Consider the following 16,022-nt stretch of genomic DNA (forward strand, 5'->3'; position numbering starts at 1 on the left):
GTTTCTTTCAACAACATTTAAGCTTAGCAATAGATCAAACAAATCTACCTTTCTATCACCATTTGCATATCTTTAAATTGCTATGCCCATTTCCCCTTTCTCTTTAGTCAACATGCCAGAAAGGCACACAAACCCATCTGCTTGCTCTAATGTTTCACCTGTGTTAACAACAAATGCAATAGCAATTGCTCACTCCATTTCCTCTGCCACACATAATCATCTTGGTTTTTAATGCTGTAATAGTCAGATTCATAATCTTTGTTGTATCACATAATCTATCTAACGCTCGTGGCAAATCATTTGGGTTCTCAATTTACAGAATGGCATCACCCTCATAAAAAAAATACAGAGACTGTCAGTGCTAACTCTAACTTTACAACAAGCATTCCCAACACATTTCTATGCAAACATCATTATGGAATATCACATATGAATAACCTTATGCTTAAAACATAAGGTTCAATACCAACTTCTTCTTAAGGAGATACTCATCACTCATTAATTCCTGGGTCTCTGAATAGCCAGATCACTTCCTTGTTCTTCTCTCTCCATTCTTATCACTTAACCCCCTACTCCAGGGGTCTTCAAACTTGGCCCTTTTATGGCTCATGGACTTCAACTCCCAGAATTGCTCAGTCCATGAGTCATAAAAGGGCCAAGTTTGAAGACCCCTGCCCTATTCCATTCATTCACAATGTTGCACAATTTCCCCCAAACTCACCTTTACTTCCTTCATCATCAGCATGTGGGAAGTCAGCCCGCCCCCCCCCCCAGAGAAGGAAATATTAAAAGGGCAGAATATTATATTTCCTCAAAGGATCTTAAAGAGGCAGAAAAGCATGCCCAGTTTTTTCTTAATAGCCCCAAGTCTTCCTCCCCCAAGCAGAAACCAGCTCTGTAGAAATGCAGATGTAATAATCCATTCAGGAAGGTTGGAGCCCTCCAGCCAGAAGCTTAGGAAGACAAAAACACCTAAAATCTACATACCCCACCCAAACTCTAAGACAGGACATAATAGGATTAACCCACAGATGCCAAAGGGCACACTCAGACTCAGGTCAAAAGTACATGACACAGGAAATACAAAGCCTCAAACAGGAACAGGAAACAACCTCAAGAACCCCAGAGGGTATAAAAACCCACTCCCTACATGTACTCTCTTTCTCTTCTTCCAGAGCCATCTTCCTGTCTGGCTCTCTTCTTCAATAAACTGCAACCTTCTTTCTAAAGCAGTCGCCATGTTGTTTATTCCTGGCTTGGACTGAACCATGATGAAGACTTTTCCTTCAACAAGCATTCACTATTAAAATGCAACTATTACAAACCTATGGATTCCTACTTTCACACCCAGTCATAACAAACTAGAGGCACTGGAATTTTCTAGGATACATTTTAGCCCTTTCATTCATTAGAAAGCTTGGCTTCTGCATATATTCATCAACTCCATTCTATAGGATCATTTATATATTTTTCATCCTTCCCTTTTATCTTAGTTGTGCAACATGTCACACACACAACTCTTTACATTTCAAGTCAGAATTTTGATATGGCACCAATGTCCCCAAATAGGGCCCACTGCACTGGTTAATTAAATCTTTTATATAACATATTTTTAGTAAGACAGAGAAGTGTATACTGATATCCCAGATTTATTTGTAGTTGGGACAAATTTATTTATTTATTTTATTTATTTTAATTCCATTTATATCCCGCCCTTCTCCAAAGACTCAGGGCGGCTTACAAGCTTAGCAGTAGCCTTCATTCTATGTATATGCCTGCTTATTAGGGCTTTCACACACACCCCAAGCGGCATTATTACAAAGTCAGCTTAATTGCCCCCAACAATCTGGGTCCTCATTTTACCTACCTCGGAAGGATGGAAGGCTGAGTCAACCTTGAGCCTGGTGGGATGCGAACCTGCACTAATTGCAGGCAGCTGGTGTTACTTAAGGAGGCATTAGCCCACTGCTCCACCAAGGCTAACAGTAAACACAGGACCATTCAGTTTTGGCACAATTTGGTCATAATGCTATAAGCCGAATCAAAGCCCAGTTTTATCCCTGTGGTTTTATTCCATTCTACCATCAAGTTATCTTTCTGTATATGGATCTTTTTATTGTGCTTCTGTTCTATGCAAGTTAGACTCTTTAAATGACACTATTTTAGAAGACAACATACAACTTCCTGCACCTCAAGTAGAAAGCACATGCAGTGTAAAAACACATGGATATAGATATGCGCTCTCTCTCTCTCTCTCTCTCACACACACACACACGTCCGCAAAAGAGTTGGCTCTGTTCAAGACAAAACGCCGTTTGGTCCAGGTCCAAGGGAGCAAAGATGCGTTGTGATACCCGAAATTCTCCAGATCTCACCAACATTACTTTCCATTGCTGCAACGACTGGAGATTCGTGGATTTGTTTGGTTTTTTTCCTCCTAAAATAAAGGTCCAGGAGGGCGGGCATTAAAAACAACAATCAAAAAGTGAATGTTCAAAAGCAAACATCTTCCCGGTTCGGTCCGAAAAAGAAAAAGACCATAAAGAAAATAAGAACTCCCGCTTTGGCCAATGGCAGTAAGGCAGGAAGGTATCAAGGGCGTAACGGAACCAATCAGAAGGAGGCAGGTAGCTTGTGAATGGGGGAGGCCGGCGAGGGAGTAGCCGCCCGGCGATCCCGCTTCAGCCCTTCAGTGGGGATAATTAAATAAATACGTCCAAGGCGATCGAGGGTGTCGATCAAGGCGGGAGCGGAGGAGATCTTTGGCGAGCCTGGCGGTGGAAGGCGAGAAGACATTGTAGAGCGAAGGAAGTGGTGGGAGGGGCGCGTTGTCAGGCAGTTCTGCTGCAGCCGAGTAGAAAGTAACTTTCCAAGGCGAGGAGGCATGGCCGCAGTAAGGAACCCGGGGACGATCCGTCTCGGCGGCCAGGTTCGCCGGCTTTGAGTCTCCCCGCTTTCCGAGCGGGAAATCGCTGGCGACTCCAAAGGAAAGAGGACGCCAGCAGCGGCAGAGCGGGCAGGGCTGGCCCTCGGGAAAGCGCAGTCCTTTCCGCGCGCAGCCCGTCTCGGCGGATCCGGAGGAGGGAGCGAAGGGGCTCCCCGCTTGAGCGGCGAGGGAGCTTCGAGCGCGGGAGGCGCTGCGCCGTCGAGGAGCTTCGCCCCCCTCCCCGCCAGCCCTTTTTGCAAACCTTGGCCGGCGAGGAGCCCGGCTCGGCTCTGACTCGTGCCGTCAAGCGAGCGCAGAGGCTTCCGCCTCTCGGAGTTGCTCCGACGACAAGCAGGCAGAAGGGGAGCGCCGAGAAGCGCTTCCAGCCGCTCGGGAGCAGGCGATGGAGAACACGCACAGCCTGACCGCCGAAGAAGTCCTGCGCCGTTTCGGGGTGCGGGAGAGTTGCGGGCTCAGCGCCGAGCAGGTCCGACGGCAGCGGGAGAAGTACGGCGCCAACGGTAAGAAGGCTCGAACCTGCCCAGGCACTGAAGCCGCGTTGCGCGGAACGGAAAGAGGGTCTTCTCCGAGTACTGCCGGCGATGGGGAGGGCTAGCCGGGCTCGGATTGTGGTCGTGGTCGCCCTCTCCGGCTGCCGGTCGGGTCGGCACGCGTGGGGTGCATGGAGCTCAACCGGCTTAGGCGGAAAAGGAAACGAATCGCCCCCAAATAAACAAAAAAAAGAACAAGAGGCTTGTCGAACCGTGTCGAACAGTCCAGGGTCAGGCAGCATCACTTTTCCCACGGTGGCCGGCCGGCAGCAGAAATCCCACGGGCACTCGGGGAGGGGGAGGGGGGGCAGGCAGGAAGCTGCTGCTCTTCGGCGTTCGAGAGAAATTGACCTTAACGCCGGTTTCTGTTCGCAGCCGCGTCGCATCTCCGAGCCCGTTAGCTTGTAAGTCTGGCCTCCTGAATTTGGGCAGTGGGGTCCCTTCTAAGTCACCTCGGAACAGTAAAGGGCCATTTAAACGGGGCTTAGCAGACCGTGTCCATGGTAGCCAGCCGAATGTGTTCTGGAACCAGACAGAGGTGATAGTGGTGGTGGTGGTTTCCATACACCCCTGTGCCTCATGTTTATAGATACACTGTCTCTGTCCATGGAAGCTCCCTTTAAGTGTCTCTGTAATGGGTAGGAGGAATGCTGGAGTTAAGCCGTCATTCAGGTTCATGAACTTATTGTATTGTGTGAATGCAATCGTTGTTTCTTGTGTCTTTACCCAACTCATTGTGGTTTGCTCAGAAAACCATAACAAAGCAAAGTATGGCTTAGTTAGTATAATATGTGAATTGAGAAGGCTGAGAAGTCAGGGCTCATGAGAGAATTGGGTACGGGGCCACGATTCTTTTTGTTTGTCTGTCTGTCTGTCTGTCTCTCTCTCTTTTCTCTCTATCTCTCTCTCTATATCGTATTTACTCTATAGAAATCTATATTTATAAATAAGATTTACAGAATTAAGAAAAAGAAAGAAGTGAACAGACCTCCTCTAGCGGAGAGTGAGTCAGGACATCTGAATGACAAGAATTTGTAGGTAGTAAATTTGGATAGCAAGATGGTTATAAGGCTTGCTTTGTAAATAGAAGGTTCCTGACTCAAAACCCAGAAGAAGCTTTGAATGCCACTGTGGTTAAGGAGTTGATCTAGAAGTGCATCCATGGAAGCTCCCTGCATGACTTTGGGCCAGGTATCCCCTCTTGGCCCATCCTTCCCCACAGGGTTGTTATGGGGAAACATAGATCTTGGTGGTGGTGCTTAGATAGAAGTACACACCAAATACTAATATTTAAGAACGAGGCAGAAAAGGGATAATCCTGGGCTGACTTTTGAGGCAGCATTTTGTAAACTTAAAGTTGTTTCCCAGCTACTAAAACCCTTTTTAACTGGGGATGAACCCTCTGGTCTTCTATAGACAGAATTGCTCCTTGAGCCTTCGGTTATCCTGCCACTTCTACAAGTGCTCATCTCTGGTCTGGTTTTGGAATGGTAGGTTTCGATTGCTAAGAGAAGTACATTTTCTCCCCTTTTTTGCACGACCTAACTGCAAACACATCTAGCGTCTACTTGCAAGGTACTGCAGCATGGATAATGATTGATCTCTGCCAGCCCTCCCAATCTACCCACCTCAAGATGCTAGGAGATTACCGTGCCCGTAGTCCTACATGGGTTGCCTGGGAATTATGGGTATTGTAATTCCTACATATCTGAAAAGCTGGGCAGCTAGCTTCAGTGCTGCGAAAAGTATCTCTCCTGAGATCAATGTTTGTTTTGGGGTTTGTTTTTGGATGAAGCGAACAAGATAGGTGGAGTGACCATATTTTCCTCTCGGATAAAAAAGCCAGGGGGGAGGTTCATTGAAAAGCTGAATGATGTATCTGGAGGACATGAAAGTTCAGTGGATATGAAGAAGCTAACTGTTACACGAGTTATTGAATAACAGAATTACAAAGTTGGAAGGGATCTTGAAGGTTTAGTCCAGGGGTAGGCAACCTCGGCTCTTTTATGACTCATGGACTTCAACTCCCAGAATTCCTGAGCCAGCTTGGCTGGCTCAGGAATTCTGGGAGTTGAAGTCCATGAGTCATAAAAGAGCCGAGGTTGCCTACCCCTGGTTTAGTCCAACCCTCTGCTCAGGCAGGAGACCCTATGCCAGGAGTCCCCAACCCTTGGCCCATGGATCGGCACCGGGCCACAGCATGCTAGCAACCGGTCCACACAAACCGGCAAAGCTCCATCCACGGGATGCAGGCAGCACACCAAACCCTGGTCTGCGGAAAAACCTTTTCTCCATGGAACCGGTCCCTGGTGCCCAAAAGGTTGGGGACCTCTGCCCTGTGCCATTTCAGACAAATATTTGAAATGAACCTTTGTTGTCAAAGTACAACTATGTGTACATTGAGATTAGCTGAGCCTCCCTTTGCGCTCCAACCCCCCAACACACAGTGACAACAAACCCTCCATCTTACTACACCATGTGAACCAACTACACCACACACCGGCCTCCCAAGTCAATTCTGCATAAAATTCACAAAAGTTCACAAAAGTTATTTCTCATTCAAAAGCCTAACAGCCCACGCATAGAAGCTGTTTTGCAGCCTGTTGGTGCGGCTGGCTATACTCCTCTATCTCCTACCCGATGGTAGGAGAGTAAAGAGATACCGTCCAGGGTGTGAGTCATCCCTGAGAATCTTCCTCACTCTTCCAAGGCAACGAGCCCTGGCGATGTCATCCAGTGGTGTCAGGGGACAGCCCACAATGTCTTGTGCTGTGTTCACCATTCTTCATTCTCTTCTTAGAAACTTCCAGTGTTGGAGAACCCACAACTTCTGGAGGAAAGTTGTTCCACTGATCAATTGTTTTAACTGTCAGGAAATTTCTCCTTAGTTCTAGGTTGCTTTTGCTTCTCCTTGATTAGTTTCCATCCATTGCTTGTTTTCGGGCCTTCTGTTGCTTTGGAGAATAGCTTGACTCCTTCTTCTTTGTAGCAACCCCTGAGAGATTGGAACATTGCTATTATGTCACCCTTAGTCAGGGCTTTTTTTCTCACAGAACGGAGTTCCGGCACCTTTTTTGGATGGAACCTTGTAGGGTAGGCAAGGCGGGTTGTATGACATGTGTGAGTTCTGGCACCTTTTTCTTTTACAAAAAAAGCACTGCCCTTAGTCCTTCTTTTCATTAAACTAGACATACCCTATTTCAGCAACCGTTCTTTATATGTATTAGCCTCCAGTCCCCTAGTCATCTTTGTTGCTCTACTCTGTACTCTAATGAATTTGAGGAAAGCTGGGTGGAGTGGGATAAATCAGATCATCAACCCATTCTGGTTCAGATAGCAAGCTTTCCAACTCTTTCTGTGTCAAGGCTTTTCATTGTCCTTTTGCAATCTTTTGCAACATTCCCCTCTGAATGTGCACCTCCAAACTATAGCAGTGCGTTGCCAATTTTTTCCCCTACCTATTCCTCTGCCGCTATGCCCTCCCTTTGCCAAAATAAGGATTCAATGCAGAAGGTTATGAGAGTCAATTGCCATCTTTCCCACATTTAAGCCTGTCATCAATCCTGTTCTTCAAAGTAGGCTAAAACTGGCTGACATTTGATTAAAAAATTTGAGTAAACATGTCCAAATTGGGATGCTATAAGTTCAGTCCCTTTTTCCTGGAGGCAAATGGAAGTGATTTCTCTCCCCACGCTTCCTGCCTTTAACCTTCACACCTCTCTTGGTTATTGTCTGGAAGCTGAAATGAGCCCCCCCCCACACACACTTCTTGTCACATATAATGCACTATACAATGATTGTTAGGATTAGATTTTGAAGTCCTTGAGTTCAAGTCCCGTCTTATGGTAGTTACGAAAGACAGCTGGGTGAACAACCTCATAAAGTTGTTTGCTGTGGGGAAAATAGGAGGAGGAAGATGTGTTGGATATGTTCACTGCTTTGAGTTATTAGTAAAAATAATAAAAGTAGAATACAAACAAAAATAAAAATGCCATTTTCCAGGTCTTATTAATTTGGGCAGCATCTAAATTATATATATGAAAAAGCTAGAAATTCTGTATGGTTATCCTCACTTCTATGAGCCACAAAGAGTCCTAGGGAAGCGGTTTCAAAAATCTTTGAATGAAATTCTTTAATAGATGTGGCACTGACATTTTTCTGCGTTTACAAAACTTTCTTGCATAAAGTTTTCAACAAAAGTTCCCTTTTCCTTCCTAAGAAACCTCAACTTCCTTGTTGGTTCCATGTTTCTTTTAATCTAAGAATGCTTCAATTCGTCTTTGGCCCTTGTCAAATTTCGTTGGCATATTTCATTGCCACATTTAAGCCATTTTATTTTTCTCTTGGCAAGACTTCTCTCCCAAGCCAACCCTTTTAGGACAGTATTTTATTTCAGCTACATTTTAGCTGGTCAAGAAAACCGCAGTTGCCCTCCCCAGCTATCAGCAAGCATTCGGATTAACAAAAGTTGGTTCCTCAGCAACCATCATAATATAATTAGAACATTTATAATGTGTCTAAATTAGGCTTCATTAAAGCCATGATGTCCAGAGGAAAAAAAGAATCATAGGTGGTTAATATTTGCACTTCTCAAAAGTTTTTTGCAGAGTTCTGGAGAATTCAGAAACTTACATATCTGATTTCCAGAAATCAACTATGGTGGTCTTCTACAGCTGGGGGAAAAATGGCTATTATAACACTTCTAAAATGAGCTGATTTTTAAATTACATATGGGTGAACCAGGAATTTATAAAAATTTATTCTGAACTGTAGTCCAAGCTGGAAATACCTTTTGAATTTAAAGTATAATTTTTCAACATGCACATGAGTAAAACTCAGAATGCTGGAGATCCAGTAAGTCTAAAGAGGCAATTTGTTGTCCCCCTACCTTGATATTCAGAAAAAGAAAGGAAAAAAAAAACTTCTAGTAATACTGGAGTTTAATTGCAACAAAATTCCCCCCTCCCCATTTTCTAACTGATGTTTGGGGGAAAACTAAACCACAGTGAAGTCTTTGCATTGATAAAAACTTTCCTTGTTGAATTAGTGTATCAATACTATCATACTGTATCTATGTTCTAATGAAGTTCATGTTTAATTTTGTTAATCTTCGTTTTAGGTCAATTAAATTTTTATGGAGGTGTAGAATTGGACAGGGACGCAGTGGCTCAGTGGGTTAGGATTCTGAGCTTGTTGATCAGAAAGTCGGCAGTTTGGCGGTTTGAATCCCGAGTGCCGCATAACAGAGTGAGCGCCTGTTACTCGTCCCAGCTTCTGCCAACCTAGCAGTTCGAAAGCACGTAAAAATGCAAGTAAAAAAATAGGGACCACTACGGTGGGAAGGTAACAGCGTTCTGTGCGCCTTTGGCGTCTAGTCATGCCGGCCACATGACCATGGAGACATCCTCGGACAAGCGCTGGCTCTTCGACTTTGAAACAGAGATGAGCACTGGCCCCTAGAGTTGGAAACGACTAGCATGCATGTGCGGGGGAACCTTTACCTTTACCTTTTAGAATTGGACAAGTGGCTCATCCTACTTTTAATCACTGTTTTTTGAGTGTACGGTGTTTTTTGGTGGCGCAGTGGTGAACAGCTCAAGGTTGACTCAGCCTTCTATCCTTCCGACGTGGGTAAAATGAGGACCCATATTGTTGGGGGCAACATGCTAACTCTGTAAACTGTTTAGAGAGGGCTCTAAAGCACTGTGAAGCAGTATAATTCTAAGTGCTATTGCTATTGCATTCTTGAGTATAAATCAGGAATCTTCTGAACACTTTTTTCTGGGTCCTTAAATGTCTGGGTAATTTTATAAATTTAATAAATAAATAGTTATTTTTTTTCTGATGTATTTTAAAGAGTTTATGATGTGTAGAAACCCTATCCTCATTTCCTAGATATTCCTCATGAGTTGTTTTGAACAAGATTTTTAGAATTATGTTGTGTAAGACCTTCATGGGCTTCAGAGATTAAGGAGAAAAAAAATCACTCAAATTTATTTTATTTATTAAATGCAACCATATTTCTATCACCAGAGTTTTGCCTCATAATCAGGAGTTTCAGATCCCCCCCACCATTTTAACTAATAAGTTCCATAGCCTGAAAGAGTTTGAAAACCCCTGGTCTACAGCAATGGTACCTACACAGTTCAAAACCTATCCTGGTAACCTTAAAAAAAGCGGGACAGACCCTTAGTCTGCTGTCTAGCTCAACATAATCTATATATAGAATTAGTTTCCCAACCTGGCAACTTAAGATGTGTTTAACAAGTGTGGACTTCAGCTCCCAGAATTCTGAAGCTGACTTCCCATCATTCCCAGATATCAGTGGAAATAGTGTTGGGAGAGTTTAATTCCAGCACAGCTACATATAAAGTTAGGGAAGGCTGTTCTTCACTGACAGGCAGATGTTTTCTAAAGCAGGGGTTCCCAACCCCCGGTTCGTGGACCAGTACTGGGCTGCAGCATGCCAGCAACCAGTCTGCACAAACAAGTAAAGCCACATCTGCAGGATGCAGGCAACACACAAAACCCGCACACTTTCCGGTTCACGGAAAAACCTCTCTCCACGGAACTGGTCCCTGGTGCCCAAAAGGTTGGGGACCTCTGTTCTAAAGTCTTTCCAAGCAGTCTTTCCTAGAAACTAGGGATATAAGGGATTACCCCCTGGTCTTTCTGCATGCAAAGCGAGCATTATATTATGATCTACCCTTAAGGATTAGAAACTTCTCTCTGAGTTTAATTTTCTCAATGCTAAACTGCATATGAGAATCAGTTTAGTATAGTTGTTAAGACACCAGGGTAGAAATCGGGAGAATATGAGTTCTAGTCCTACCTTAGACACAAAGCCAGCAAGGTGACCTTGGGCCAGTCACACACTCTCAGCCCTAGGGAGGAGGCAATGGCAAAAAAAACTTTCTAAGAAAATTGCTGAGAAAACTTTCCAAGAAAATTGCAGGGATTGGTTCAGGCAGTCTCTGAGAATTGAACACAATTGAACAAAAGAAACAACAACAACAAGCCAACCTGCATCTAACTTCTAAATATCTTTATGTGTGCATTTGATTTTGTTAATGTGCATCTCATAATAAATGAGATCGGATTTTTCCCCCTTAGGTTTTTGTCTTTGTGTGCTTGGTATGCTAGGTGAATGTTAGGCCAATCTTGATCCGTTTGGTGTACTGGTTTGCGTGCTAGCCTAAAAATCAGGAGGCTTAGAATTTTAGTCCTGCCTTAGGCATGAAAGCTGGCTTGGTGACTTGGGCCAATCACTTTCGCTCACCCACGTCACAGGATTCTTATGGGGAAAATAGGAGGAAGAAAGAGTACTCTGTATGTTCACTACCTTGAGTTATCTATTTATCCCTATTTTGTTGATTGAAAAATCAACAAAATGCCCCAGAAGGCAGCGGCCAACCACTTCTGTTTCCTGCCAAAATAGAACAAAGATGTTTCCTTTAAGTCACTGAGAGTTCATTTCAATTTAAAGGACACTTTTAAAATAAATAGGTATACATACTATTAAAAGGGACGCGGTGGCTCATTGGGTCAGGACGCTGAGCCTGTCGATCAGAAGGTCGGCAGTTTGGCGGGTCGAATCCCGAGTGCCACGTAACAGAGTGGGTGCCTGTTACTCGTCCCAGCTTCTGCCAACCTAGCAGTTCGAAAGCATGTAAAAATGCAAGTAGAAAAATAGGGACCTCTACGGTGGGAAGGTAACAGCGTTCCATGCGCCTTTGGCGTCCAGTCATGCCGGCCACATGACCATGGAGACGTCCTCGGACAAGCGCTGGCTCTTCAGCTTTGAAACGGAGATGAGCACCGGCCCCTAGAGTTGGAAACGACTAGCACGCATGTGCGGGGGAACCTTTACCTTTACATACTGTTAAGCTGTCCTGTTTAAAGGTAGCGTGTTCTGATGATACAGATATTATTGGAATATTCTCATTTGCCCCGTTTGATCTTCCAGGCTGTGGGTGCCAATTTCCCACCCACAGAAAAAACAAGTTGTGGCTTAAGTGGCATTCTTTACTTCCTCCAACTAGACCAGAAGTTTTCAAGCTTGGTGTGTGGACTTCAACTCCCAGAATTCCCTAGCCAGGAACTGTGGGAGTTGGAAGTCCACATATCTTAAAGTTCCCAAGGTTGAGAAACACTGTCCTAGATTCTGAGCATATTGCTCCAAATGCAAATCAGGCACAGGGAGATATTTTATTTCAGCTGAGCAGGGGAACATTTGTTTTGCCTGCAGAGAAATCTCCCCCATCCCTCCTTCCTTCCTCCCATCCTGCCCTGGACATTTCCAGGGAGACTGGGAAAAAGGCCTACCTGAAAGCAAGGAAAGCTGCTGTTTTCCCTAATATCAGACTAAAACATTTTGAATTATCACAGTATTTTAAATTTTGATTGTTCATGCGTGTTTGGGGAATGATGCCTTTTTGATTATAGGTAGTCTTCGACTTACGACCACAATTGAGCCCAAAGTTTATGTTGCTAAATGAAACATTTATTAAGTGAGTTTTGCCCCACTTTATGACTTTTCTTGCCATAGTTGTTAAGTGAATCACTGCAGTTGTTAAGTTAGTAAACTGGTGGTTAAGTGAATCTGGCTTCCCCCTTGACTTTGCTTGTCAGAAGGTCACAAGAGGTGGTCCCAGGACCCCAGGACACTGTGACCATCATAAAAATAATCAGTTGCCAAAGCATCTGAATTTTGATCATGTGACCTTGGGGATGTGGCAGTGGTCATAAGTGTGGGAAATGGTCACTTTTTTCAGTGCTGTCGCAACTTTGAACAGTCACTAAATGAACTGTTGTAAGTTGAGGACTACCAGTATTTAATAACTAATTCTAGGCTAGGGCACCCAACAGTTGGAATGAACAAAGGTCAACTTTGCATCTATTGCTGACTGCCACTAATGAACGGTTACAGATAGTTTTTGACTTACAACCATTCTTTTAGCAGCCATTCGAAGTTAGTGGCACTGAAGAAAGTGACTTGCAACTGGTCCCCACTCTTATGACCATCGCAGATCTGCACAGTCATGTGATCAAAGTCTGGGCACTTGGCAACCAGCATGTAATTAGAGACAGTGACAAGGTTATTTATCGCCATTTACGACTTTGCTTCTGACAAGCAAAGTCAAATGGGGGAAGCTGGAATTGCTTAACGATTTCATGATAAAAACTGCACGGATTTGCTTAACAACTGTGGCAAAAAGCGCTCATAAAATTGGGTGTGCCTCATTTAGCAACAGAAATTCTGATCCCAATTGTGGTTGTAAGTCAAGGACTACCTGTATTCTGTCAGAGATTTTCCTTCACAGGTGACTCCATTGAAAAGGGAGGGTTTGGGGGGGTTTCTTCCCTCCCCATCCTTTTTCCTTGTTTGTCTTGGTGGGCTCATCTTTGCAAGCCACCCTGAATATCATTTTGGCAAAAGGATATGGTAACAGTCCTTCTAATAAATCCATTTGTGAAGCACACAGGAGCCAGGGATAAAAGAATGGATATTTTCATGCTTAGACTAATTGTAAAACTGTATTTAAGCAGGTGTTTAATGTTTAATGGCTTGCTGATTTTTGATAAACATGTTTATTTTTGTGGCCACTGCTATTTTTATTGTTGTTCTGTAGATCTTTGTATTGTTTTAAAATGAAACAAAGTCTTATCCAGCTTTCTAAAAATATTTTTTTTAAAGTAAGTGGCATTAGCATTCTAATTTAAACTTTTGAGTGGTTCAGGCAAACACACAGAGAGGTAAGAAGCAGGGTCATGCTCCCAGTTTACTTTCAGGACCCATATAGTTCACTTTTTTCTAGAGACCTCAGGAAAGGGAGAATCTTTAGATAACCAAATGGAGCCCTTCCTGATCTGGTGCTCTCCAAAAGAGTGGATTTCAGCTCCCATTGTCCTCAGCCAGTATAACCAATGACTTGATAAGCTAGAGATGATGGGAGATACTACTTTAGCTAACATTTGACATTCTAGAAAGCTACTCCAAACATAGAAAGGGATGGAACTTGCTCATTGGGGAGAAAAGTGCAAATTTCCACCTGAGTCAATATTTGTCTGTTTCAAAAAATGTTGGGAAGGGCCTTTTCCACCCAAGTCATATTTAGCATATGCAAATACCTTTGACGAAGCCAAAGTAAGATGGGTGTGCAGCTAGAAGACGAAAGAAGGGAAGTGGTAGGATGTACTCTGTAGCCTAAATGGCACTTTGAAAGCCTTTGGGGGGAGGGGTGTGTGTGATCATCTGTGGATCATTTTTTTTAGCGCATGCCTAATTTGTTTGTGTGTGTGCTTTATGTGTTCCTTCTAAAGGAAACAGACTATATATTGTCTGTAGGTAGAAGGGAGGGGCCTCTGCCTTGTTAGTCTTCCAGGGGATTATGGGATGCCTTCTGCTTTCTGCATAACTTTTGGGAACCCAGAGTTTGTGGAGCCTTGGCAGATATTAAGAAACAATGGTATGATTCCTGCTTAGGAAGTGGCTTTACTTTGGCTGGGATTGTGTGATACAGTGAATTTAGCACAGCACAACTATGGCAAAAAAAAATGACCTATCACAGATAATCAATCATCCCAACAAGGTTCCCCTGCAACTGTATGGCCTACTACCACCTACTTCCCCTTTAATTTGTTGTTGTTGTTGTTAGTTGCAAAGTTGTGTCCGACCCATTGTAGCCCCATGGACAACGTTCCTCCAGGCCTTCCTGTCCTCTACCATCTTCTGGAGTCTATTTAAGCTCACGCCTACTGCTTCAGTGACTCCATCCAGCCACCTCCTTCTCTGTCGTCCCCTTCTTCTATTGCCCTCGATCTTTCCCAGCATTAGGCTCTTCTCCAGTGAGTCCTTCCTTCTCATTAGGTGGCCAAAGTATTTGAGTTTTAGCTTCAGGATCTGGCCTTCTAAAGAGCAGTCAGGGTTGATCTCCTCTAGGACTGACCGGTTTGATCGCCTTGCAGTCCAAGGGACTCGCAGGAGTCTTCTCCAGCACCATAGTTCAAAGGCCTCAATTCTTTGGCGCTCAGCCTTTTTTATGGTCCAACTTTCACAGCCATACATTGCAACTGGGAAGACCATAGCCTTGACTATACGCACTTTTGTTGGCAGGGTTATGTCTAGATTTGCCATAGCTTTCTTCCCCAGGAGCAAGCATCTTTTAATTTCTTGGCTGCAGTCCCCATCTGCAGTGATCTTGGAGCCCAGGAAAATAAAATCTGTCACTACCTCCATTTCTTCCCCATCTATTTGCCCTTTAACTTAAAAAATGTAAAAGAAACGCATACACCCTGTCAGCGCTGCTAACATTGGATGCAAGCAATGCCTCGAAGTTCTTTTAAAGAGTTTCATCTGTCGGAACCATGACACCCCCACACTCTCCCCCTCCCCCTCCCTCCCTCCCTCTCATTTATTTATGTTTTAAAGTCATTGGCACAGTTGCATTTTGTAACAGTAAGAAATTTTGTCTGTCTGTAATTTCTTTTGAACAAATCAGGTTTGGCCTAAATTAGAAGATGACCTGCCTCCATTGAATACAGCGTACATAGCTTGCTTCTGAACAAATATGAACCGAATTAGACTTCGGATGCTGTTGCAATCAGAGAAATGTCATTCCATTTCTGTATAGTAATTCCATTTATTGAAATGGGATTTCATTTGATTACCTGTCAATTTAGTTGGCATTGGGTTAAGTTGTGAAGGTCCTGGATTTGACTGGGAAGAAATAAAGGAATTGCCACACTTTGCATATTGTGCTTAAAAGTTCCTCAGGTGGGATAATAAATATCATGATACTCATAATGTTACCATGACTTATTTTGCACAGCTGTGATTGCACTAACTAAGCCATGGTTATGTGGTTGTCATATTATGGATTGCATGAACCCATCCACTATGGCTTATAAATTAGGATTTATAAAGCATACTTTTTAGGGCAGTGTTCTCAACCTTTACAACTTTAAGATGTATGGACTTCAACTCCCAGAATTCCTGAGCCAGCCATACCCACAGTTCTCTTGGTATAATGCAGCAATCTTTGGCTCTGCTTCCTTCTGAGTTATTTCTCCGTTTATCAGTGCAATCTGTAGCCCTGGACTTTAAAAAGATTCTTTCCCATTCAAATACTACCCAGTGCTAACTCTGCTTAACTTTGTTTCTGAGCCAAGGTTTCCAAGTTACTACCTCCTAACAGGTCATGTCCATTCAATAAATCATAGTTAAGTAAACCATAGCTTATATTGCTGTGTAATCCTGTCACTACATGATCCCAGTAGCCCAAATGAAAGATGGCTTGTTTATGATGAATGAATGTTGTGAAAGTGGAGCCCTTTTATAAACTACTGGCACGCTTGTAAAAATAAATTGAAAAAAGGTTTCTTTAGCATGGCATGAATTTATAGTGAGTAATTGAAGGCTACATTTGGCTACATCTTTGGAAAGCTTTCAAAGAGCAAAGGGAGACAACCTAAAATAAATCGTTGTTGAGCTAATACTCTCATAGAGGCTTGGTCTTTGCAGAAAGCCCAGTTGGTGGTGATTT

General features: G+C 43.6%; 1 protein-coding gene across 4 annotated transcripts in view; it reads left to right on the forward strand.

Annotated features, from left to right (window-relative positions):
* The first annotated feature begins 1,757 nt into the window (after nucleotides 1-1,757).
* ATP2A3 (ATPase sarcoplasmic/endoplasmic reticulum Ca2+ transporting 3) overlaps nucleotides 1,758-16,022 on the forward strand; it is a 143,196-nt gene continuing 128,931 nt past the window's right edge. For 2 of the 4 annotated variants that reach the window (XR_014493663.1, XM_083372617.1), the window contains exon 1: nucleotides 1,762-3,447. Coding sequence is in view for 2 of the 4 variants with exons in the window: in XM_083372617.1 (XP_083228743.1) it covers nucleotides 3,330-3,447 (118 nt within the window). In the remaining 2 variants the exon portion in view is untranslated. Of the gene's footprint in view, nucleotides 3,448-16,022 lie in introns of all 4 variants that reach the window. The other 2 variants (XR_014493662.1, XM_083372618.1) reach the window with 2 other exon arrangements.

This window comes from Vipera ursinii (genome assembly GCF_947247035.1).
Source record: "Vipera ursinii genome assembly, chromosome: 1".
NCBI classification, from domain to species: domain Eukaryota; kingdom Metazoa; phylum Chordata; class Lepidosauria; order Squamata; family Viperidae; genus Vipera; species Vipera ursinii.